At 38.3% G+C, this 26,329-nt stretch overlaps 1 protein-coding gene across 3 annotated transcripts in view; it reads left to right on the top strand.

Moving 5' to 3' along the window:
• The window catches only part of TSPAN8 (tetraspanin 8), a 54,204-nt gene extending 33,504 nt beyond the window's left edge, over positions 1-20,700 (top strand). For all 3 annotated transcript variants that reach the window (XM_049883894.1, XM_049883893.1, XM_049883892.1), the window contains 6 exons: positions 1,001-1,138; positions 4,558-4,632; positions 4,729-4,836; positions 9,477-9,611; positions 13,061-13,144; positions 20,407-20,700. In XM_049883894.1, the coding sequence (XP_049739851.1) occupies positions 1,001-1,138; positions 4,558-4,632; positions 4,729-4,836; positions 9,477-9,611; positions 13,061-13,144; positions 20,407-20,460 (594 nt within the window). In that variant the 3' untranslated portion in view covers positions 20,461-20,700. The remainder of the gene's footprint in view (positions 1-1,000; positions 1,139-4,557; positions 4,633-4,728; positions 4,837-9,476; positions 9,612-13,060; positions 13,145-20,406) is intronic.
• Positions 20,701-26,329: the final 5,629 nt, after the last annotated feature.

Here is a 26,329-nt window from a genome sequence, read left to right as displayed (position 1 = left end):
TACCATTCCAATCAGTCTGTCACATGTAGGTTTACATACATCTTACTCCCTTCTCCCACTTGCTCTCCCCGTATTGAGTCAGCCTTTTCAGTCTCTCGTTTCGTGCCAATTTTGCCATCTTCCCTCTCTCTCTATCTTCCCATCCCCCCTCCAGTCAAGAGTTGCCAACACACTCTCCAGTGTCCACCTAATTTAATTGGCTCACTCTTCATCAGCATCTCTCTCCCCCCCACTGACAGTTCCTTTTCATGCCTGATGAGTTGTCTTCGGGGATGGTTCCTGTCCTGTGCCATCAGAAGTTCTGGGGAGCATTGTCTCTGGGATTCCTCTAGTCGCCCAACATAACTTTTTGAGGTTCATTCGTGTTGTTATGTTTATCAGGAGAAACTTGTACTTTTTAATTTAAAGAATTAAATTAACATAAAAGCACATGCTTTATAAAGTTACTCGTATATATAAAACAAAGGCGTCCCTGGGTAGCCCAAATGGCTAAGCCCTGGACTACTAACCAAAAGTTGGGTGGTTCAAACCTACACAGCGGCACCTTGGAAGAAAGTCCTGGCAATCTGCTTCACGTATGGAGTGTAGTTCTACCCTGCAAGCTTGAGGTCACTATGGGTCAGAATCAACTCGATGGCAACTGACAACACAACAACATATAGAAAATACAAAATACGTGAACTAAAGATCATATCAAGAAGAGTAAAAGTACCTGTCCTAAGATTTTAAAATAAACAGTGTTTTAAAAGCCCTTTGCATTTCTTCCATCCAGCTTCCATTTTAGAAAAATATAGAGTTGGAAACATTATTCAGGCAAATAACACTTCAATAGAATGTAAGCTCCATGAAGGCAAGAAATTTTGCTTGTTTAGATCACTGATGTATCTCAAGATCTAGAATAGGGCTTGGTACATAGTAGGTACTCAATGAACATATGTTGAATGAGCAAAATAAACTTCAAGGAAAGGGATTTCTTGCCATTAATCTTTTTTCTTTTCAGATTATCAGCTATGGAGATTCTTCTGTTCACTTCCGTGTTCCTGCAAATATCTTGATTTCTGTGGGTGCCATCATCATGATTCTGGGCTTCCTGGGATGCTGTGGTGCCATAAAAGAAAGCCGCTGTTTGCTCATTCTGGTGAGTTCTCCAGAGAAATTCTAATATCCAACCTTCTGATTTTCAAGGCTTCTCTCCCATCCTTATTGTCTGTCAGAAGAACAAGCCAAGATCAAGAAAACACTAACTATAACTATTATTTAGAGGGTTTGATTACGGAAGTTAATATATTTGGCTCAGAATGGAGAATACCCTGACAGATTTTAGTCATTCATTCATTCAGTGTTACTAAGTATCTGCTGTGTGAGAGATTCTGTGATAAGTGATTCCTAAGACTTTAAGACAATTAGAATCCGCTAGGGAGGATTGACATGAGCCCTGGTGCATAATGGGTAAGCATTTGGCTGCTTACTGAAAGGTTGGCGGTTCAAACCCACCCAGGGGCTCTGTGGGAAAAAGACCTGGAGACCTGCTAGTGTAAAGATTACAGCCTAGAAAGCCCAGTGGGGCAGTTCTACTTTGTCACACGGGGTCCATATGAGTTGAAAATTGACTCAACAGTATCCAATACAACAATGATGGTTAACAAGTAAACAAATAGCTACAGTGTGAGTAGCCCAAGAAAAGAAGAAAAGAGGGGAGCAGACTTTTAAGCCTGGGCAGAAGTGAACAAAGTATTTGTATATATAAGGTTGTGATGAGCTCTTCTGGAAGAGAGTCTGTCAGTACAGGCATACCTTGCTTTATTGCGCTTCACAGATATTGCAGTTTTTACAAATTGAAGGTTTGTGACAACCCTGGGTTGACCAAGTCTATTGGCACCATTTTCCAACAGCATGTGCTCGCTTCGTGTTTCTGTGTGGCACTTTGGTAATTCTCGTAATATTTCAAACTTAAAAAAAAAAAAATTATTATTGTATCTGTTATGGTGATCTGTGATCAATGATCTTTGGTATTACTATTGTAATTGTTTTGGGGTGCCACAAACTGTGCTCATATAAGATGGCAGACCTCACAGATAAATGTTGTGCATGTTCTGACTGCTCCATCAACAGGCCATTCCCCCACCTCTCTCCCTCTCCTCGGGTCTCCCTATTCCCTGAGACACTGCAACATTGAAATTAGGTCGACTAATAGCCCCACAATGACCTCTAACTGTTCAAGTGAAAGGAGGAGTAGTATGTCTCACTTTACATCAAAAGCCAGAAATGATTAACCTTAGTGAGGAAGGCATGTTGAAAGCCAAGCTAGGCTGAAATCTAGGTCTCTTGTGTCAAACAGCCAAGTTGTGAATGCAAAGGAAAAGTTCTTGAAGGAAATTAAAAGTGCTGCTCTGGTGAACACATGAATGATAAGAAAGCAAAACAGCCTTATGGCTGATATGGAGAAAGTTTTAGTGGTCTGGACAGAAGATCAAAACAACCATAACATTCCTGTAAGCCAAAGCCTAACCTAGAGGAAGGCCCTAACTCTCTTCAATTCTATGAAGGGTGAGAGAGGTAAGGAAGCTGCTGAAGAAAAGTTTGAAACTAGCAGAGGTTGGTTCATGAAGTTTAAGGAAAGAAGCCATCTCCATAACAGCAAAGTACAAGATGAAGCAGCGAGTGCTGATGTAGAAGCTGCAGCAAGTTATCCGGAAGATCTAGCTGAGATAATGGATGAAGGGGGCTACACTAAACAATAGATTTTCAATGTAGTCAAAACAGCCTTCTATTGGGAGAAGACGCCATCTAGGACTTAACTAAAGAGGAGAAGTTAATGCCTGGCTTCAAAGCTTCAAAGTATAGGCTGACTCTCTTGTTAGGGGATAGTACAGCAGATTACTTTAAGCTGAAGCCATTGCTCATTTACCATTCCAAAAATCTTAAGAATAATATTCTTAAGAATTATGCTGTCTACTCTACCTGTGCACTATGAATGGAACAACAAAGCCTGAATGACAGCACATCTGTTTATAACGTGGTTTACTGAATATTTAAAGCTCACTGTTGAGACCTACTTCTCAAAAAAAAAAAAAAGATTCCTTTCAAAATATTACTTCTCCTTGACAATGCACTTGGTCACCCAAGAGCTTTGATGGAGTTCTACAAGGAGGCGGATGTTTTTTTTCATGCCTGCTAACACACCATACATTCTGCAGACCATGGATCAGGGAGTTATTTTGACTTTCAAGTTTTATTACTTAAGAAATATATTTTGTAAGGCTATAGCTTCCGTAGATAGTGATTCCTCTGATGGATTTGGGCAAAGTAAGTTGAAAACCTTCTGGAAAGGATTCACCATTCTAGATGACATTGAGAACATCCATGACTCATGGGAGGAGGTCAAAATATCAACATTAACAGGAGTTTGAAGAAGTTGATTCATACCTCATGGAGGGAGTAACTGTAGATGTGGTAGAAATAGCAAGAGAACTAGAATTAGAAGTGGAGCCTGAAGACGTAACTGAACTGCTGCAATCTCATGATAAAACTTTAACAGACGAGGAGTTGCTTCTTATGGATGAGCAAAGAAAGTGCTTTCTTGAGATGGAATCTACTCCTGGTGAAGATGCCGTGAGCATTGTTAAAATGACAACAAAGTATTTAGGATATTACATACGCTTAGTTCATAAAGCAGTGGCAGAGTTTGAGAGGACTGACTCCAATTTTGAAAGAAGTTCTACTGTGGGTAAGATGCTATCAAACAGCATTGCATGCTGCAGAGAAATCTTTCGTGAAAAGAAGAGTCAATCATGAGGCAATCTTCATTGTTGTCTTATTTTAAGAAATTCCCACAGCCACCCCAGTCTTCAGCAACCACCACTCTGATCAGTCAGCACCCATCAATACCCTCCACCAGCAAAATGTTACGACTTGCCGAAGACTCAGATGATGGTTAGCATTTTTTAGTAATAAAGTTTTTTTTTTAACTAAGGTGTGTACATTGTTTTTTTTTTTTTAGTCATAATGCTACAGCACACTTAATAGACAACAGTTGTTTAAATAGACTACAAGTTATTGGGGGAAAAAAAAAAAGTGTGGGCTGTAGCTGCCAAAGTTATGATTCAGTAGATCTGAGGCCAGCTCCTGGAACCTACGTTTATAACAAGACCCCAGGTGATTCTGATGGTGGTTAAATACCGTTTTGGAGCTAGTTCTGAGTTTGTATGTGCTTGTATTTGATCAAGAGAGGGAGGAAGAAAGATCATATTCAAATAATTTCATCTGATTTTTCAAATTTTCCTCTGTTCAGTATATACAATGCCAATAGCGCTATCAATAAATTTCGTTTTAACCACTTTCCTTGGTCAGTCTTTGGAGCAAATGTTTCCGAGTAGTAACGACCCCAAATGTTCAGCTTGTGGAAAACATGAAGAGCATAGTAATACTCCAACTGTGATGTGACCACGGCTGCAGAGAGAGAGAGACGGCCATGCTGATATGTCCCAGGATGTTACTGAATGTGCTGGAAATAATATATATTCTGTTTCCTTTTTTTTTTTTTTTTTCTTTTCTTAGTTTTTCATAGGATTGCTTCTTATCCTGCTCCTGCAGGTGGCAGCAGGTATCATAGGAGCTGTTTTCAGACCTGAGGTATGTACCATATGGTGTTTAATACTTTTGGAAAATTCTGAAAAAATGAAATACTACTTTCTGGCATGAATAACTTAAAAACAATTTTTTTCTCAGTATGCACGCATTGTGAATGAAACACTCCATGAAGAAGCAAAGCTTTTGAGTGACACAGGTGATGCTGCAGTGAAATTCCAGAAAACTATAGCCGAATTTGAAGAAGTGGTAATTAAAATTTGCAGATCATTTGGGAAGTTGGGCATAGTTTCTCTGCACACATTTTTTAAAGACTGAAAAATGTCTCCATTTTGCAAATTTGAGTGATTATTGTGTCACCAGGGAATTAAAAAAAAACCTAACAAAAATTATAATATTTTTCTAATGATATGAATTCTGAAGCAGTTTAAAAGGACGATGATTTAAGAAAGATATGTTTATAAGGTTAAGATTAAGCCTTGATAGGGTCAAATCAATAATTATTTTAATATTTTCTATTTAGAAGCATAATGTGTTTGGGGAGTTTGAAGAGTCACTATCTTTTCTGCTCCTCCCTCATACAAATAATTACAGCTAAAATTTATTGCCACTTACTCTGTTCCAGGCTTTATATACATTAGCTCATTTATTCCTCACTACAACCCTATGAGATGGCTAATATCATTATCCCTATTTTACAGTCGGGAGTCTCTGGGTGGTACAAATGGTTAATGCGCTTGGCTGCTAATTCAAAGGTTAGAAGTTCAAGTCTACCCAGAGACACCTTGGAGGAAAGGCCTGGTGATCTGCTTCTATAAAGAGTATAGCCTAAAAAACTCCATGTGGCAATTCTACTCTATCACATGGCGCTCATGCAAGTTGGAATCGACTGAACGGCTGCCAACAACAACAATTTTTTTTTTTTTTTAACCAGTACACTAAGAAAGCCTCCTTTATGAAGGCTGGGACTGGGAGTGCTTTTCAAGAGCTGAATTGCTGTTGTCATCGTGCCATCCTCTTCTTAACCTGCCTCTCCTTTATTTATTTTTTGCTTCTTCACCGTCTTTAGGGTATACTTAAAACTTAGGCAGGCATTGAAGGTATTCTACTATTTAGCTTCTACCCAATCGTTTAACTTTACTAAATACTACCCTGTAAAGAAAACATTTCAGTCTAGCCAGGATTGTCTATTCAAGGTCCCTCAAACAATTCTGCCTTGTTGCCTTTGTTCCCATTCTTATGTAGAGACTCCTGCGACTGAAGCTCCTTATGTTCACAGGGCTACATTTCTTCTTCAGTGTCCCTTCTTTTTGTTTGCGTGTGTGTGTGTGTGTGTGTGTGTGTGTGTTATCCATTATGCCTTTCTGTTTTTAGTTACGCTTCTTTGGAAAAAGAGTTCATCCCCATCTTTGCACTGTACTTACTACTGTTCTCTCTCTTTCTGAATACTGCTTGTATTTTAAGACTCAATTAAAACATTACTTACTGTATGGAACTCCACCTAACCACATCCTCTTTAATCAGAATCCTTTCACATTAACTATGCATAAAAATCATCTCATACATGTCATAGAAATTCTCAGATCCTAGAGCAGGGATGGATTTTATAGGTCGTTTAACTCAACTTCCCATTGATTGAAATATTTTGTATTTATGGTCATCCACCCTCTAAATATTGAAGAGTGGAAAGCTTGCTAATTTTTGCCCATCCCATTCAATTTATATACAAATTTGATTGTTAGTGTGTTTTCTTAATTCGAAACAAAATCTTCCTCCCTAGAACTTACATCATTATTCCTTCTAGAGTTTTGGAAGAAAAGGAAAATCTATTGATGCTTCTACACATGGAACCTTTTCCATCGAAAATGGCTATTGTGTGTTTCCTAGAAGCTTTGCTTTCCAAGTTTAAGAATTCTTGGTTTCTTGAACTATTTATCGGATGACATTTTCTTCCACAGCATTAACCAGTTCCTATTTGGATAGACTCCAACTCAGAAAATTCTGCTTAAAGCATCATTTCTAAGAGTTAAAACCTCATATGGGTCAGTCCTTGTTTAACTTCCTCTCTGTTGTGCTTTTCCTAGCTCTCCCATTGCTGTGTTCCTTCATTATCTTCTCTCCAGAATCATTCCCATTCTAGAGCCCAGACTTATCCAGGCTAAAGCGGGAAGATTTTAGGCAACCTCAGTTCCTCCACTGTCTGGGGCTTGACTTCCCTATTGAATTAACCCAGAAGAAGATGTACTAGAGGTAACCAACAGACTTCTGGGCGAGGGTCTGAGTCTCACTTGCTGCACATTGTCCCTGGGATTCAAGGTCTCAGTGCCAACCACTGATTTCTTAATGCTATACTCCCATTCATATATAGAAATCCTGTGTCTGAAGCTCTTTGTGTTCATAGGACTATATTTCTTCTTGACTGCCTATTCTGAGTTTTGTGTGTGTGTTTCTTATCCATGATGCCTTTCTGTTTTTAGTTATGCTTCTTTGGGAAAACAGTCTTGGCCCTAACCCTGGCTGGGTAACTTTGGGGCCCTGGCACACATGGACAGAAACTGCAGATGCTAAGTACCTTTCCCTTTGGATTTCAGACAATTCTCACATAAATTTCCTTTTAACTTACTGATGGGATGTACCCCTTTTGGATTCTTGGAGATGACTATTTGTCTGCATATTATTGTATCATTCATTGCACAGTGCCTTATTCATCCAGCTGTTATATCTCTGTCAATAAGTCCTAATCAACTTCTTCCTCAAATGCTTCCACCTCTGAACTAGTTGCCAGATATTATGCCAAACTGTAACCCTCTTACCTCCTACCCTGTCTTGCTACAAGTATGGCTCTATGCCTCCCTAATGAATACTGAGGTATATTGTATTCCAAAGATGCACTGACCTGTGAATGTATATAAACCAAATAGTGGGTCTAACACTCCCTTTGCATAAATTAATATTATTCAAGATTACTTAATGGGAAACAGTGACCAATTAGTCAAGTCTACCACAGGAACAGGAAAGGAGATTGCTTCAAGATTGCCCTCTTTGCTAATATTGACCTTGGAACCAACTGAAATCTCAATTTTTTGTCATATGAAAGTCTGCTGAGTTACATATTTGTGCAATTAAGTCTTTGTGACAAAATGCAAGACTTTATATCTGCCTTAGTTTAACTTGTTAGTTCAAGTCCATTGTTTCACCATCTCTAAAGCTGGATTTTGTTCTCCAGGGTATTAATCATCTCTTCAAGTGCCTCATCAGCTAGAGTTGAAAAGATACTTTTCATATCTTTATCCAAATTACTGATAACAACGTTAAGCAGAACACATTCTTGTGAAAGCATAATGGAAACAACAACAACACAACAAAAACAAAAGCAATAGCAGCTAACATGTATTGAGTATTTTCTATGAGCCAGGCACTGGGCTAAACATTTCATATCTTTATGTGGGTTTTTTCATTTTTATCTTTATAACAAATGTATGCATTAGATACTGTTATTAGCAGCTATGATTATCTGTGGAAACCCTAGTGGCTTAGTGGTTAAGAGTTTAGCTGCTAACCAAAAGGTTGGAAGTCTGAATCCAGCAGGCACTCCTTGGAAACTCTATGAGGCAGTTCTACTCTGTCCTATAGGGTCACTATTTGTTGGAATCAACTTAACAGCAATGGGTTTTATTATTATCTGTATTTTATAGAAGAAGAATCTGTGGCACAGACAGATTTAAGTAACATGGGTAACATGATCATCCAGCCAGTAAGTGAGAGTTCTTTCAATATCCTGGCATTGCAATGCATCTGAGCCTAGAGAACTGTCCAGTTTGGGGCTTGATTACTGCAGCAATTTTTTTCTGCCATTTCTGCATAGTTTTCTCCCAGATAGAGCGGATAGAAGCAAGATGAGAGATGATTACTTCTCTCTCTTTTGTCTAGTAATATTGTGTACCATATGCCCTGGATCATAGGGCTTACCACTTCCTTAAAGGAGCCCTGGTAGCTCAATGGTTAAGCTCTTTGCTGCTAAGTGAAAGGTTGGCGGTTTGAACTTACTTGATGGAGAAAGATCTGGTGGTATGCTCCCATAAAGATTACAGCCTAGAAAACCCTTGGTGCAGTTCTATTCTGTCACATGAGGTCTCTGTGAATTGAAATGGACTCAATGGCACATAACAGCAACAACCATTTCTTCTAAAAACCAATATTTGTTATTCTTTCTCCAAAAATGGCCACGACGCTTGTTCCTCTTCTGCTTAACAATTCCCCATGTTTCAGTTTATTCTGGGTCTTAATCTTCCTGACATCTTTCTTAGAGCTTCATCCTTCATTCGTAGCACTCTCACGTTCTCTCTGTCTCTCTCTCTATCTCCATGTAAAAGCCAGTCTGTTGGGCAGCCCCTTGAGCATCTTTTTTGGCCTTTGAGTTACCTTTCACCCTTCTATTACTCTGCTCCAGGAATGACCAATGATCATGAAATAGAAATTTCATTAAAAAAAATTTCTGTCTCTTTTTTTTTATTTGAGCAACATTTCTTTTAAGAGACTTTGAATCTCTCATGAACTCTTTGTAATCTTCTTTGCTAAAATCTAGGATACAGAGATTTGATTCTGACCCTTTCTTTTGCTATTAAAAACTGGAAGGTGAATTCTTTATCTTCTTCCCAAGTTCCCATGACTGTTGCATCTACAGCCCATTCTTCCTTCATTAAGACCAAAATGGAAAATTCCTTCATTTTTTGCTTGTACACATTCAGAAAGATGGGTGAGGTGAATTACACAATATTTTAATATAAGAAAAATCTTAATAATGGCTTCAGAATAATATAATTCAATTATTTATGATGCTTTTTGTTTTCTTTAGTGACTGCTTTTTATATCTGCTTTTCATCTGACAGTTTAAATGCTGTGGTTTGGTAAATGGAGCTGCTGATTGGGGAAATAATTTCGAGAAGTATTACAAGTCATGTGAATGTCCACCTAACTCAAATTCATCTTGTGCAATTTATGAAGGAAAGTATGTTTACAAACAGGTGAGAACTAAATCAAATGAGGTAGTGAAAGTAATCTTGTTATTCTCTTTTCACAATGAAAGTCTCTACAAAAATAAAATTGCAGCAATAGTAATGTGAATCATGACATCAGTATCACTGGTATTCCTCAAACAAGGAAGAAACATTTGTTTAAAGATATGAGCATATATATACATATATATGTATGTACACACACTCACTCCTCGCTTCTCGACATGGTTAGGTTCTAAAGACCAGGCCATTATGCGAAAATTGACATTATGCAAAGGTGGATGATGAACACATCAGATCACAAAATATTATGTGGGACACATATGTTGTCCCTCTGGACCCAAGAGGCAGAAAATGTGGGTGGGTGCTGTATGTCCCACTGGTCACAAAAGGGTTACTGCCAGATGTATGTCATTAATGAGCACAATAGTTGGATAGTAGATTTTTTACTACTGTCATAAATGTGAAATGTCAGATAAAGAGATAGTCAATAGGTGAGGAGTAGATATATACATATGGTGGTATATATATATATGTATTTGTATATATATGTGTATATAAAGTATTTCATTTCTTCTATGAGTCGGGCATCATTTATACCCAGGCAAAAGGTCAAAAAATATTCTACTGCAAGAGGAGGCAAATGAATAGATAAGAGTTTAATTTTTCCCTCTTCAAAGATCGTATTCAATATTCTCCTCATTGTCATAAATTCTACGATAAATCAACATGTTTAATTTTCAAACATTAAGGTCTTTTGTCTAATTGACGGGTTATCTCCTAACTAATCATATAGATATAAAGAAAAGATTTGGCCTTTAAGGATTTAACCTCTGGATGATAAGTGTATCTGCCAATTTGCCTAGTTATTGCTCGAGTTGAGAAGTTGCCTCTCACATTTAAGTCAATTGAAAAAGCTAAGTTTACCTTTTCTGTGTTGTAGGTTTAGAATAAATTTGTAGATGTCATATTTCTTTTATTTATTATTGATTAATTCACCAAATATTTATTGATCACGTCCTATGTACCTTTGTCCAAGGCACAGGAGATCCATCCCTGAACAGGGCACAATGTCTGCCTTCACGGAGCTGACACTCAAATAGGGAAGAGGGAGAGATAATTGCTAGGCAATGTCAATTCAATGGGCAACTGGTGTTGCTAAGATAGGGATCAGCACAAGATACTATGGGAGCCCATCTAACTCAGCTTTCCAGAGGACATATGTCCCTTACTGCAGGGCTTTACAGAAGCTGTTCCCTCTGCCTGGCAGGAATGCATACAAAAATGACAAGTGATATGGAAGCCCTGGTGGCATAGTGGTTAAGTGCTACGGCTGCTAACCAAGGAGTTGGCAGTTCAAATCCGCCAGGGGCTCCTTGAAAACTCTATGGGGCAGTTCTACTCTGTCCTATAGGGTCACTATGAGTCCGACTCAACCGCACTGGGGTATTTTTTCTTTTCCATTAGTGTTTTAATTCATTCATCGCCATTCTTGTGTCAGACAGAATGTTGCTAGAATCAGACATGCTTCTGGATCCCTGAGGAGATTGTAATCTAGTTGGGAGAGAGATACATAAAAGCTATTAATATTCACAATGAATTAATTGCTGTAATACCCGCAAGCAGCAGGTGCTGTAATACCTGAAAGGAAACCCTGATAGAATAGCGGTTAAGAGCTTCGGCTCCTAACCAAGAGGTCGGCAGTTTGAATCCACCAGGCACTCGGTGGAAACTGTATAGGGCAGTTCTACTCTGTCCTATAGGGTCACTATGAGTAGGAATTGACTGGACAGCAGTGGGTAGTACCTGAAAATTATTTTCAGTCTAGCATTTTTTGCTTTAGTAATGGCTACTGAGGTTAATATATAAAAGGAAACAGAAAGTATTTCAAATGAAACTTCCTTCCTCCTGACTATTCATATCCCTTTCACTAATCTTATAAAAATTAGAAAGGCTTTGTTCTGAAAGGAAATTTCTGTCACTAATATTTAAAGTAACTCATGGGGGAGAAGTTATCTACCAGACTACGATTTTACTATGACTTTTCATCGTCAAAGTAATATAATAAAGAAATTTTTATTCTTACTTTTTATATTCCTTCCAGCTTCCTTCCTTCATAACTAATTTTAGTGACACAATAATCACAAAGAAGAAGGGAAATAAATGTACTGTAATTGAATGTAGTTTCCAGTCAGGATAATGAGGAAATTAGTAAATTCAATTGCAGATTGCTTCTGTAAAAGAATCAAATTAAAAATGTTTTTCTTCAAGGTCGATTTTGAAAAGCTACTAGCACTATCCTAAAAAATAATAGATATTCCCTCAAAGTTCACATATAATTCAGCTGAATGTAGGCTGATAGCTGTACCAGTTTCCCAAAAAGAAGGTCATAAATTCATAAGATATTTTCATCTGCCTTGTGTCATTTGCAACAAGTCTGGAAAAATAGAAATTCTGGAATGGCTATAATTCACATTTCCCTTTTTTTCCCCCTTCTCTTTCACCCATATAACCTGGTTATCTGGAGGAGGAGGAGGGGGAGGGGGAAAAAAACTCTCACATAGAATGAATGTTTCACAGTAGATAAAATCATTAGTCTCTTAGTTAATCCTAAATGTAATAATTCCCTTTAATGTTTACCACTTGGGTCAGATATAAATGGAGAAATCCATTAGAGCCAGGAATGAATAGGCAAAGACTGTCTAGTTTGGCTTTTTGGAGAACTTTTTTTATTTAACAAATGACAATGTTTTGTTAGCCTTTTGCACATACGTGATTATCATAAGGATGATATACTTTTTGACAATCCAGACAATACCACTATTACATTGTGAAACAATTTTCCTTTTTTTTAGTTTTCCTTATAATTTACAATTATCAGAATTTTTAGTTTGATCTGAAATGTTTTAAGGTTGGAAGTACATGCGTCTTTGAATAAATTTCACCCCAAAAATGTGACATAGACAAGTTTCTAAATTTCCTTTTCTATCTAAAGTAAGGACTTAACAGTAGACAGAATAATTTTTTCTTTTGAAGAAACATGTAACACTGATAAATATTAAGGGATTTTGTAAAAAATTCTGTTTTAAAAATGGAGATTTGCAATATTATTACCTAAACCTCAACCTGGGAACTCATTGCTTAGGGTGTAAACCTAAGAAATAAAAAGATGAGGCAAGTTCAGCTCTAAAATTACTGTTTATAATCAAAGATCCACAGATTCAACAACTGAGTAGCTGAAGCAAACCATTGCTTTTCAAATGATTTTTAATATATGAACAAACCACCATAGATAAAACTTTTTGGGAAGAGAGGGGTGTGCAGGGAACAATCCAATTCCCTTTTTTGAGTATGCTCCTTGGTAGCAATTTAGAAAGTCAATCAACTCAATAAAAATCTTAATTAAAATAAGCTCAACATTTTATTAAAAGTAACTTTTATTTATTTATTTTTTACAGACATGTGTTTCTTCAATAAACCAGTATTTGGAAAAACATATTATCATAGTTATTGGAATAGCATTTGGACTGGCAGTTATTGAGGTACGGTATAATCTTGCATTACTGACTCTTCATTCATTCTCTTGTTTGCACATTGATTTTTATAACAAATAATTGTACTGAACTAAATAAAAACCAGCGCTTTTGAAAATCACTGGGATACCAAGTGCCCAAATCCCTGCATTTCTCTCCATCAGTCTTGAATCTGGAGAAGGGTTCACAGTTCTATCGAGTAGGGCGCAAGAGTATCATTTTTGGGTAATGTCTCTACTGCGAAAAATATAAAATTAATTATAATTTCCACACAGTTCTCATTCCCAGATATTCTTTCCCCATTGAAAACTAGCACAAGAGTTAAAGTATCCAGAAGTTAGAAGAAACAGCAACAAAAAAAGCAAAACACAGCCTTATAATTTTGCGTTTTCTTCCTAATTTTGAAACAGAAAGTAAAAACTGAGCTCAATGTGGGGAGCTGCTTTCCTGCTGTCCCATTCTGGTGAAATCTAACAGGTTCTAAAAACTAGAGGCAAGGCCTCCAATTTTCTCAGCTTAAGGTCTGTGGGCTGATTTGGAGACATTTTCAAAGAGGCTTTGCTTCAGGTTAATTAATTACTTTCATCAAATTGATTATTGATGTTTAAAAAATATATATCATCTAGATTTTTTATCTTATGGATTTTTTTTGGCATGGCTTTTTTAGAACATGCGAAGTATTTTTTATATGGCCTAAAATCCGTAGCAAGAAAATGAAATAAAACTGCTTCAGAGAAGCATTGTTGGAATCATCCCAGATCTTGGGTAATTCAGGTATCAAAACTTGTTGCCACTGAGTTGATTCCAACTCATAGAAAACCTGAAGGAGCACTGCCCCATAGGGTTTCCAAAGTGTGGCTGGTAGAGCTGAATTGCCAAACTTTAGGTTAGCAGCCTAGCTCTTAACCACTGCATCACCAGGGGAGATAGCAAGTGGATCAAATTCACTCACAGTCCCATTTCAGGGCATTTATTACATGCTGATGTCATCACTAATGTGCGATGTCTCCCTGTTATTGCCTCTGAGGGCTGATTAGCACAGGAGGGACTTCCGCTTCATTCTCACTGAAAGCTGGGCAATGGTCACCTTGGACTTTCTGGTAGCTTACTACCCCTCACTTCTGCCACATCACTGCTAGAGAGGAACGTAGCTGGGATTGGAGCAATTTAGTATTCTAAATGGTCATTTAGGCTTCTAGTGGAATTTCCTAGGCAGCCATCAGAGAAAGGAGAATAGCAGCAAATCGGGTCGTTGAATGTTACTTTCTTGTAGCCCAAATGAATAGGTCTAGATACAAAACATCCCCTGTTAGTATGGTTGTTTTTCTTTAGGTCTGATGTATGATCAGTCAAATGGTGCTACGCATTAGGTCTGTTTCTCTCGATTCTGCCTTTTATAAAATGTCCTTTGCTTCTCTGCTTTGTACTCTGGTTTATGCTAATTTATAAATATAAGCTAATGGTCATAAAGGTGAGTAGGGAGTCACACACATATATAATCATAGATTTATAAATATAACAAACACACATGCATTGATAGAGAATACTTTCAACAGAAGATTGAGAGAGCAGATGCTAAATGAAATTTTCAAGGTAAGTGTCAACGTGTCAAATTGTATATTTTACCAAAATTCAGAAATTTGATTATTCCCTGCTACAACCCATAAATGCTTTTAAGACGTCTCTTAAAAGCAAAGCCAGAGAATATAGGGACATAATCAACTGGGAAGACTGATGTGTCTCATATCATAGCCAAAAGCATTGCTAAGAATCTAGGTACATCTAGTGGAAGATAAGATTGCAAGAGGAATAGTACTGTTCACAATTTTATGAAATTGGTGTGCTCTGTGTATTTGTTGCATATTTAGATATTTTACTGGTTTTTCTAAAGACGTGTACAGGTAAAATACTTTAATAAAAATCTCCCATATAGTAACTTAAAAAAAAAAAAAAAAACAAACTAGTGCTTACAGGTATGGAATTTATATGGTAGTAAATTTTTTTTTTTTTATTATAAAATGTGGAAACGCTGGTGGTGTAGTGGTTAAGAGCTATGGCTGCTAACCAAAATGTTGGCAGTTTGAATCTACCAGCTGCTCCTTGGAAGCCCTATGGGGCAGTTCTACCCTGTCCTATAGGGTCGCTATGAGTCGGAATGACTTGATGGCCGTGGGATTATTATTATTATTATATGTAACCATTTTACAAGTTATGCCAGTCAATTGCGGTTCCTAGAATATCTGAAAGGATGTGGTAAATAGCTGATTCAAAAAACTGAAATTTTACTTAATTCCTGCTCTTCCTCTAGGATTTGAAAGGGAAAAAAAAAATATGTATTCCCTCTTCTTTTATTCTTTGAAAATAGATAACCAATCTATAAAAATGTACCCAATAAACTAGATTAGCCTGTCTTATAGTCATTAGATGGATCCCTGGTGGAACAATGATTAAGCACTTGGCCACTACCTGAAAGGTTGGCAGTTTGAATCTACCAGTGGTTCCACTGGAGAAAGATGTGGTAGTCTCCTCTCGTAAAGACTGCAGTCTTAGAAACCCTGTGGGGCAGTTCTAATCAGTCCCATGGGGTAGCCATGAGTCAGAATCGACTTGATAGCAGGCAACAACAATAGTCTACTTACCTAACACTTAGGTATGTTTCCTTCTTTGCTTCCCAAGTTCAAAACAATAAAAAGAAACACAGAGAGAAAAATACCTCTAATAAACATTTTTAAAAACAAAATATAGCTGGACTATATGAAGAAGAACAGGGCATCAGGATAGGTGGAAGACTCATTAACAACCTGCATTATGCAGATGACACAACCTTGCTTGCTGAAAGTGAAGAGGACTTGAAGCACTTACTAATGAAGATCAAAGATCACAGCCTTCAGTATGGATTGCACCTCAACATAAAGAAAACAAAAATCCTCACAACTGGACCAATGAGCAACATCACGATAAACAGAGAAAAGATTGAAGTTGTCAAGGATTTCATTTTACCTAGATCCACAATCAACAGCCACAGAAGCAGCAGTCAAGAAATCAAAAGATGCATTGCATTGGGTAAATCTGCTGCAAAGGACCTCTTAAAAGTGTTGAAGAGCAAAGATGTCACCCTGAAGGCTAAGGTGCACCTCACCCAAGCTATGGTATTTTCAATCGCATTATATTCATGTGAAAGCTGGACAATGAATAAAGAAGACCAAAGAAGAATTGACACCTTTGAATTGTGGTGTTGGTAAAGATTATTGAATACACCATGGACTGCCAAAAGAACAAACAAATCTGTCTTGGAAGAAGTGCAACCAGAACGCTCCTTAAAAGCAAGGATGGCGAGACGGTGTCTTACATACTTTGGACATGTTGTCGGGAGGGATCAGTCTCTGGAGAAGGACACCATGCTTGGCAAAATACAGGGTCAGCAAATGAGATGGACTGACACAGTGGCTGCAACAATGAGCTCAAGCATAACAATGATTGTAAGGATGGCTCAGGACCAGGCAGTGTTTCATTCTGTTGTGCATAGGGTCACTATTAGTCGGAACTGACTCGACGGCACCTAACAACAACAACAACAAAATAGAAGCATATATCTTCCTGCAGAAAATATACTCAGACTATCTCCACAGAAAAAATACCATATGAAAACAACTCTCCAATGACATTTAGGTCTTGAGTGTTAGTCTGTTTGGACTAGGCTTTGATGGAGTGGGCTAGCATCTATTTTCAAGACTCTGTTAAATTTTGGGTTAAGACTCTGTTTGTAGCCCTGCAGCACAGTAGTTAAGTGTTTGGCTGCTAGCCAAAAGCTCAGCAGTTCAAATTCACCAGCCACTCTTTGGAAGCCCTACAGGAGAGTTCTACCGAGTCCTATAAGGTCACTGAGTCGGAATCGACTCTACAGCAATGGGTTTATTTGCTTTTTCTGTTGTTGTTGTTAACACTGCAGACCTGAGGGGTTCTTCTAGATTGGATGCTCACGATCTATGCAAAATGTTTTAATTTATAAGAAAATTTTATCTACATTTTCAGAAATCTCATTATTCTGAGTTAAGTAACAAGTCTATCATATCTCCCTTTATTTGACTAGAGCAACTTACAAGGACAAAAACCGATCAGTACTTTCTCTCCTATCTTTAGTAAAATAAGCCATTGACACTGCTTGTCATCATTTTATAGGGTAAAGTTACCCTGACAAGAATAAAATAGAGAGAAAAACTATAACTTTATAACTTTTTTTAATACTGCTTCTGGATATGGGACCCTGTGCACCCTATTTAGCATCATGAGTCTTAACATTACTGCAAAATGGTGCTCTCAATTATTTGCAATTTTTCTGAGCAATGATAAATTTGTCTTTTCAGAGACAGTGAAGTGCAAGAAAGTACGATATTAGACGCTGACATACGTTTGGCTTCTATTTCAGAATGTGGAAGTAGATCGTTGTCATATCCCATTATCTTGCTCATTCTCTTTATTCTTTCCTAATGATTGTACCCCAGCCTTAAAGTTTGGGATCAAGAAAAAAAGAGAAATTTTCAGGCCTAACTTCTACAACATCTGAATGAAAATTATTACTTTTGCAGAGAACTTTTTTTTTTTTTTTAAGAAGGAATAGCTATTGGGCATCAGTTCTTATTTGAAATGAATTTCCGGGAAAGTATTAGTAAGCAGAGAGTCTTGATACAGTAGGAGCAGTTGAGACGACCCTGCATAAATGGCAACTTGCCCTCCTCCTACAGCAGGGGAAGGGGCAGATGGGAAGGTCTTTTGATCTGCAATGCACAGAGGTCCTTTCTTGTCATTGCTACATCAAAGCCACAGCCTGCAAGTCACCAACTGCAGAGCCAAGTAGGGCAATTTTGGGGGTCTCTCATTCTTAGAATAGCTATTTAATGAGATGGAAATTATGCCCCAGATTTTCAGCTGAGCTTTTTCACTTCAAAGAAAATTCCTGAATTAACTACTCCCACAGATTTACAAGTTGGAAAAAAAAAAAAAAAAAGCATGCTTTTTCATTGTTCTTGGCAATGCCTGAAACTATGGCAAGAGAAATTCTAGACTTCTTGAATTTTATGCAGATGTTCTAAACCAAGTGTCTATAACCTTTTTAGGGAAGAAACAGGTATACTTACCCCCCAGAGGACTGAGTCCCTAGAGTTCTCAGGGACATGCCCTACTGAAGGGTGCGCATTTTTGAGAAGGGGGGTGCTCTGGTGGCAGCTGCTACTGTACAATCAAATAGAGCCAGTCAGAGGCTGATTGGTCACTTGAAAACCCTGATTAAGAACCCGCAAACGTGAGGCAGTCAACATTGTGCCCTAGACAGATGCACCATACTCCCCTCTTCAGTAATGATATGAAAAACTAAGTAAAACAGATGGAAACGTCAGTCTTGGAAACCTAAACAGCAAATGAAGAGATACAGAACTAAGATCAAACACCAAATGGAAGAAGAAACTGATGGAAAACAGAGAATGAAGAGAATTATGGAGTGGAGATCCTCTGCCAACTAACATGGCACAGCGTAGTCATCTTGAAACACAGCCAGCAATGAACACTGACAGGGAGTACGGGAAGGTAACTTCAAGGAGCTCCCAACAGGACATAGAGCATCTGGTAACAAGAGAAACATGCTTTCCCATCCCTCACCCTTCTGGTAGGTAGAAGCAAGACCTCCCCCCGCACCCAGGCAGCTCCCACCAGCACAGTATGAGCCCCCCTCCATGCCCACCCCACCCATTCCCACCATGTGTCTATTTTTTTTCTTTCTTTTCTCCCTTCCTCCCATCTAACCCCATACACCACCTCCCTCCCTTCCTACCAATCCCCAGGTGTGCCCCACTCCCACTCACCCACCTGTACCACTCCACCATTTTTTCTCTTTTTTTCTTTCTCCCTCCCACCTAGCCCCGTATGCCACCTCCCCCGCATCCTGCCAGCTCCCGTCATGCCACCATGGCTAGAGAGCCACTGGTCTGCCACTGCCCTGGGTCCACTCACTGGCTTCCGTCATGCCACCATTTTTTCCCTTTCTTTTCTTTCTCCCTCCCACCTAGCCCCATACATCACCTCCCCTCCCCAGTGGCTCCCTGATCTGCCTTACCTCCACTCACTGGCCCGTACCACTCCACCATTTTGTTCTTTTTCTTCCTTTCTTTCTCCCTCCCACCTCCCGATACACCATCTCCCCCTCTTCTGCCTGTGGACAAAAGAGTAAAAAGAGAACCTAGGGACCTGGACAAAGGTTTTGGCTAGGGCATATCTGACAAGTGACTAATCTCTAAAATCTATAAAATACTTTAACACCTCAACAACAAAAAGACAAATAATCCAATTAAAAAATGGGCAAAGAATATGAACAGACACTTCACCAGAGAAGACATTCAACTACCTAACACATGAGGAAATGCTTGTGATCATTAGCCATCAGAGACATGCAAATCAAAACTACAATGAGATACCATCTCGTCCCAACATTACTGGCACTAATTAAAAAAACAGAAAATAACAAATGTTGGAGAAGTTGTGGGGAGTTTTTAACTCTTATGCATTGCTGGTGGGAGTGTAAAATGATACAACCACTATGGAAAATGATACGATGTCTCCTCAAAAAGCTAGAAATAGAAATACCATATCATGGGAGAAAAATTCAAATTCACAAAAAAGACCAGACTTACTGATCTGACAGAGACTGGAGGGACCTCCAAAACTATGGCCCCTGGTCACCCTGCTAACTCAGAGCCGAAGCCACTCCCAAAGTCCACCTTTCAGCCAAAGACTAGACAGGCCTATAAAATAATCAATAATACACATGAGGAACATGCTTCTTAGTTCAATCAAGTATAAGAGACCAAATGGGCAACACCTTCCCAAAAGCAAAGAAGGCAGGCAGGGACAAGAAAACTGGATGAATGGGCACGGGGAACCTGGGGTAGAAAGGGGGAGAGTGCCGACACAATGTGGGGATTACAGCCAATGTCACGAAATAATTTGTGTGTAATTTTTGAGTGAGAAACTAATTTGCACTGTAAATTTTCATCTGAAGCTTAATAAAATTAAAAAAAACCCACAAAATCTCAGATTGCTTTCTCCATGTTCTTTTATCCCATCAGAGTCTCCTATTTCCCATAAGAAAGATGACTTAGATAAATAAGATTAAAACTGTCAATATCAGAATCTTTCCACATGTTATGTTCTTTCTGTTCACTTATAACTTCTCTAGCATTTTCTTTTAATTTCCATGTTAATCCTGTTATTTTATTTTATAGGTACTTGGTATGATATTTTCTATGATCTTGTTCTGCCAAATCGGGGAAAAATGAATCTGTGGAGATGTCAAGATATCACCAGGAAAATCTCTTTAAACTTTTGCTATGGCTTTGTAACTTTAAATATATGAATATTATATATGTCGGTAGCAGCTGTCATATTAAAATGTCTCACTTAGCCAGATCACAGTTATCTTCCCGATGTATCAAACATATTTAAGATGTGAGTGACTTAAGAAAAATGATATGAAAGTGCATTTTTACTCCAAATAAAAACAGCACTGTTTACATTGGTACTTTTTCGTGTCTAATCATTGTGTTCAGGTTGTATTGTGCTTAAAACATTCATCTGGAGCCACCCAGTGGAGTAGTTTTCATCTCCAAGTGATACGGCCGTAGTTAAAACGGTGAATCTGGGCTTTTTAGAAGCAACACTTTTTTTGTGTGTGTATTCATCACTGGTGATAAGATTAAATTAAGTCTGAAGCTGAAGTAACTGAGAGTGGCGCAGTTAAAAGAGCCACCCATGTACAACAATGGCCACTAATGGTATCTCTCTTCCGCTCCATATTTATTGTGGAGACAAGATCAGTGTGCCCGCCTCCCAGCCGTTGGTTTTCTGGTGTCTCTCTGGATCCTCCTCTGGGATACAATTCTACCTGCTTTTATCTTTGTAGCTCTCATAAACATTTTACAATTTTACTTTGTGTTAAAGTATATATACATACAGTAAAGTGAACAAATCTTAAGTGTATAACTCTATGAATATACTTACACTCATACCACCACTACCCAGATGAAGATACAGAATATTTCCAGTTCACCAGAAGGTTCCCCCAGACCGCCTTTCAGTGGTGTGTTGGAGTTGGCTTCCACTGGCTTGGCAGAGCACATGTACACCAGCTCAGTGTTCAGTGACATTGTATTAGTAGTTTGAAATCTACCATGGCGGGAGAATTTATGCAATGGAAGTTAGAAAATTTTTATAAAATCAGGGTTTCTTTTTTTTTTTTTTGGAGCTGACTGCTAAACATTTATCAGCACACCACTGCCGCTCCTAGTATACATCTCTCTAAAGGTAACCACTCTTCTGACTTCTATCACTGTAGATTCATTTTGTCAAATCTTAAACTCTCTGTAACTGAAATAGTAAAGTATGTATTTTTATGTGCCTGCCTTCTCTTTTTTGGGGCCTTCTTTTACTCAACATTTTGTCTTTGAGATTTATCTATATTGTTGCATGCAACTGGAGTTTATTCTCCTTGTTGTGTAATATTCTGTTGTATATGAATGTATTGCACTGTATTTATCCATTCTCCTAGTGATGAATATTTGGATTGTTTCCAATTTGTATCTATTATGAATAAAACTGCTATGAACATTCCTATACATGTCTTTGATACACATATATACTCATTTCTGGCTGTTAATACAGGAGTGGAATTGCATTGTCATAGGGTATAGGTATGTTTAACTTTAATAGATTCTGTGAAACAATTTTATAAAGTTTTTTCTAATTTATACTCATACTAGAAAAACAAATGATAAGCTCATAGATTTTTAAGTCCTTTTTCTCAGGAGGAGGAAGAGAAAGGGAGGCAGCTACTGTGCAGTATATCAGAATGGACACCTAGGAGCAGGAAACTTGGGGTAGCCCTAGGCTGGGTTAGGTACCTGTATTCTGTGCTCCCCCATTAATGATAAAGAAAGCTCTTCTTCTCTGAGCACATGCCTTCCACCAGGAACTGTACCAGAAACTGTAACTTTGTTAACTCATTTATTCTCACCAGAACCTTATGATATAAAAACCCATTGCCGTCGAGTCGATTCCGACTTGTAGCAACCCTACAGGACAGAGTAGAACTGCCCCATAGAGTTTCCAAGGAGCACCTGGTGGATTTGAACTGCCGACCTTTTGGTTAGCAGCCGTAGCTCTTAACCCCTGTGCCACCAGGGTTTCGTTATGAGGTAATAACTGTGATTAACCCCTATTTTATAAGTGAGGGTTAGAGAAATTAGGTAACTTGCCCAGAGTCCAACAGTAATTTTAGAACTGGGTTTCAAACCTCGGCAATTGCCTTCCAAGTCTTGGCTGTTGATCATGCTCTACTCCGCGGCTCCCCTGTATTAGGTCTATTAATAAACTTGTCATATTTTATTTTAATAATCTCTGTTCATGTGGTTACTGCTGTCAGTATAGTGCAACTCCTTGAAGGCATTGTTTCTTATTTGCCTTAATATCCCCAACGCCATCATAGTATTTGGCACATAATTGTTGTTGCTGTTAGCTGTCGTTGAGTAGGTTCTAACACATAATGACCCTGTGTACATAGAACAAAACACTGCATGATCTTGTGCCATCCTCACAATCATTGCTATGCTTCAGCCTGTTGTTCCAGCCACTGTGTCAATCCATTTTGTTGAAGGTCTTCCTCATTTTTGGCTTACCCTCTACTTTACCCTCCATGCTTACCCAACATGATGTTCTTCTCCAGGAACTGGTCCCTCCTGATAACATGTCCAAAGTATGTGAGATGAAGTCTTGCCATCCTTGCTTCTAAGAAGCATTCTGGCTATACTTTCCCAAAGACCTACTTGTTCGTTCTTCTGGCAGTCCATGATTTATTCAATATTCTTCGCCAACAATATAATTCAAATGCATCAATTCTTCTTCAGTCTTTCTTATTCATCATCCAGCTTTCCCATGCACATGAGGATATGGAAAACACCAGGGCCTGGGTCAGATGTACCTTAGCCCTTAAAGTGACACCTTTTTTTTTTTTTTTAACACTTTAAAAAGGTCATTTGCAATAGATTGGCCCAATGCAAAGTATCATTTGACTTCTTGATTGCTGTTTCCATGGGTGTTAATTGTGGATCCAATTAAACTGAAATCCTTGGGCACTTCAATCTTTTCTCCATTTATCATGATGTTGCTTATTGGTCCAGCTGTGAGGATTTTTGTTTTCTTTATGTTGAGGTGTAATCCATACTGATTTTTGGTCTTTATCAGTAAGTGCTTCAAGTCATCTTAGTTTTCAGCAAGCAAGGTTGTGTCATCTGCATAACACAGGTTGTTAAGGAGTCTCCAGATGTTGCATTCTTCATATGGTCCAACATCTCCAATTATTTGGCACATAATAGATGCTCAATAAATTACAGTTAAAATTCATAGTTATATCTATTAAGAGCTTACTACATGCCTAGAGTAGCTCATTTAATCCACAACAACTCTCTTAGATTAGTACTATCATTACACCCATTTTACAGATGAAGGAACCAATATCTAGAAAGACTAACTTTCCTTAGATAGTGCAGTTAGTAAGTGGAGAAGTAGTGATTCAGTTTTATTCAATACCCATGTTCTTTATGCCATATCATGTTGCCCTATCCTACAGTGTTGTTAGTAGAATTAGATAAGCAAACAACACAGATGTACTTTTTGCATAGTACATGAAACATATTAGGGGCTCAATAATATTACATAATATCAGTGGAATAAAGAACTTTTGTCAGGGTTGGCAGAAGAACAGAAACCTTCGTAGCTATTTCAAACAATGGGACTTTAACACAGAGAACTAGGTACACAGGGACTTGAAGAAATAAGCTAAACAGGGGATAGCAATGTAAACCAGAGATTAGCAACAGTAGGGCATTCTGCCACCCTTAGGCCTGGAAGACCAAAGATAACGTTACTAGAGCCCAGGATCCAGAGCCACCTGGTGGAAGACCATGGCAGGGACCACAGAGAAAAGGACTGTCTATGGGAATAGGAGCCATGGAGTTGACTCAGATGGTGCTACCAGAAGTAGAGAGAAAGGGAGAAATTCCCTGGTTTCTTCCTTCTTGCTCACTCTAATGTTTTCCTATTGGCTGAATCCACCTAATAGCCAGAAAACAAGGGAGTCTAGGAAATGTAATTCCCTCTGATGTAAAGCAGAGCAAGGAAGGGTTAGAAGTCAAACAGGCAAAACACCATCATGGCAATTGAAGGGTTAGAAAGCAGGCACACAGGTGTTGAACTTTTTGATAATAGAGTATGAAATTAGGGAAAGTAAAACTGAAATTTAGAATTTTCATGAGAAATTGTATAAAGTTACCTAGACTTTTTCTCTTTTGTCTTGTTGTGTTGTTAGGTGCCATCAAGTTGGTTTCAACTCATACCAACTCTATGTATGACAGAATGAAACACTGTCTAGTCCTGTGCCATCCTCACAATTGTTGTTATGCTTGAGTCCATTATTGTGGCCACTGTGTCAATCCATCTCATCGAGGTTCTTTCTCTGGCATGGGTCAGGCACACCTCAGTCTTCAAAGTGACATCTTTGTTTTTTAACGTTTTAAAGAGATCTTTTGCAGCAGATTTGCCCAGTGCAATTTGTTGTGTGGTTTCTTGACTGCTGCTTCCATGGGTATTGATTGTGAATCCAAGTAAAAGGAAATCCTTGACAACTTCAGTCTTATCTCCGCTTATCATAATGTTGCTTATTGGTCCAGTTGTGAGGATTTTTGTTTCCTTTATGTTGAGGTTGTGGTCTTTGATCTTCATCAGTAAGTGCTTCAAGCCCTCTTCACTTTCAGCAAGTAAGATTGTGTCATCTGCACTTCTCAGGTTGTTAATGAGACTTGCTCCAATCCTGGTGCTGCGTTCTTCTTCCTACAGTCCAGCTTGGATTGTTTGCTCAGCATACAGATTGAATAAGTGTAGTGAGAGGATACAAACATGATGGACACCTTTCCTAATTTTAAACCGCTCAGTAGCCCCTTGATCTGTTTGAACAACAGCCTCTTGATCCACATACAGCCTCCTCATGAGCATAATTAAGGGTTCTGAAGTTCCCATCCTTCCCCATGTTATTCCTAGTTTGTTCTGATCCACACAGTCAGACGCCTTTGCATAGTCAATAAAACACAGGTAGACATCTTTCTGGTATTCTCTGCTTTCAGTGAGGATTCATCTGACATCGGCAATGATATCCCTTGTTCTACATCCTCTTCTGTATCTTTTGGCTTATAGAATTTAGGGAGACAGAGGACTTTAGATTAGTGGTTCTTAACTGGTAGTCATTTTGCCACCAGGGGACATTTGACCATGTCTGGAGACATTTTTGTTTGTCACAAGGGGAGGGGCACATTATTACTGGCATCTAATGGGCAAAGACCAATGATGCTGCTAATATTCTGCAATGTACAGAAAAATACCCATAACAAAGAATTATCTTGCCCAAAATGTCTATAGTGCTGAGGTTAAGAAATCCTGCTTTAGAGAATCATAAATGAATAACAAAATATCCCCTTTCCAGGAGACAGTAGGGCACCATGTTATAGTGGAAAATGGAGTCAAGAGTGGTCTAGACCAGGCTCTGTCTCCTTGCTGGCTTTGTGACCTTTGCAAGTCCCTTCACTTGTACTTTCCTCATCTACAAATGAGACATTTTGTCTAGACGATATTTAAGTTCCCTGCAAGTGTAAGTGTGAGCTAACTTCTTAAGTCAGTATTTTTCAATATCAGTATTTATTTAAATACGGTCGTTCATCCAGATTTTAATTTTGGCCTTTGGTACTGAAAGTGATTTAAAAAAAAATTTTTTTCACTCTTGAAGGATATTAAAATCAGATCTAAGAATAAAGTCATTTTTACCTTCACACTTTTAGGAACCTACCATATCATTCAAAGAAATATCAAATTTGATTAAATTACAGCAAGAACAAAATAAGAAGAAATACACATTTCAACACACATTTACTGAGCACCCGACTATATTCCAGGCCTACAGTAGATACTAGATATTGTAGATATTAGAAGTCCCTGGGTGGCACAAACAGTTAAGTGCTCAACTACTAACCAAAAGGTTGGCAGTTCAAACTCACGCAGAACACAGAGGTGCCTCAGAAGAATGGCCCTGACAGGAGGGGAGAGGAA

Source organism: Elephas maximus, chromosome 4 (assembly GCF_024166365.1).
Source record: "Elephas maximus indicus isolate mEleMax1 chromosome 4, mEleMax1 primary haplotype, whole genome shotgun sequence".
NCBI classification, from domain to species: Eukaryota; Metazoa; Chordata; class Mammalia; order Proboscidea; family Elephantidae; genus Elephas; species Elephas maximus.
This window is presented reverse-complemented; position numbering and strand designations above follow the sequence as displayed.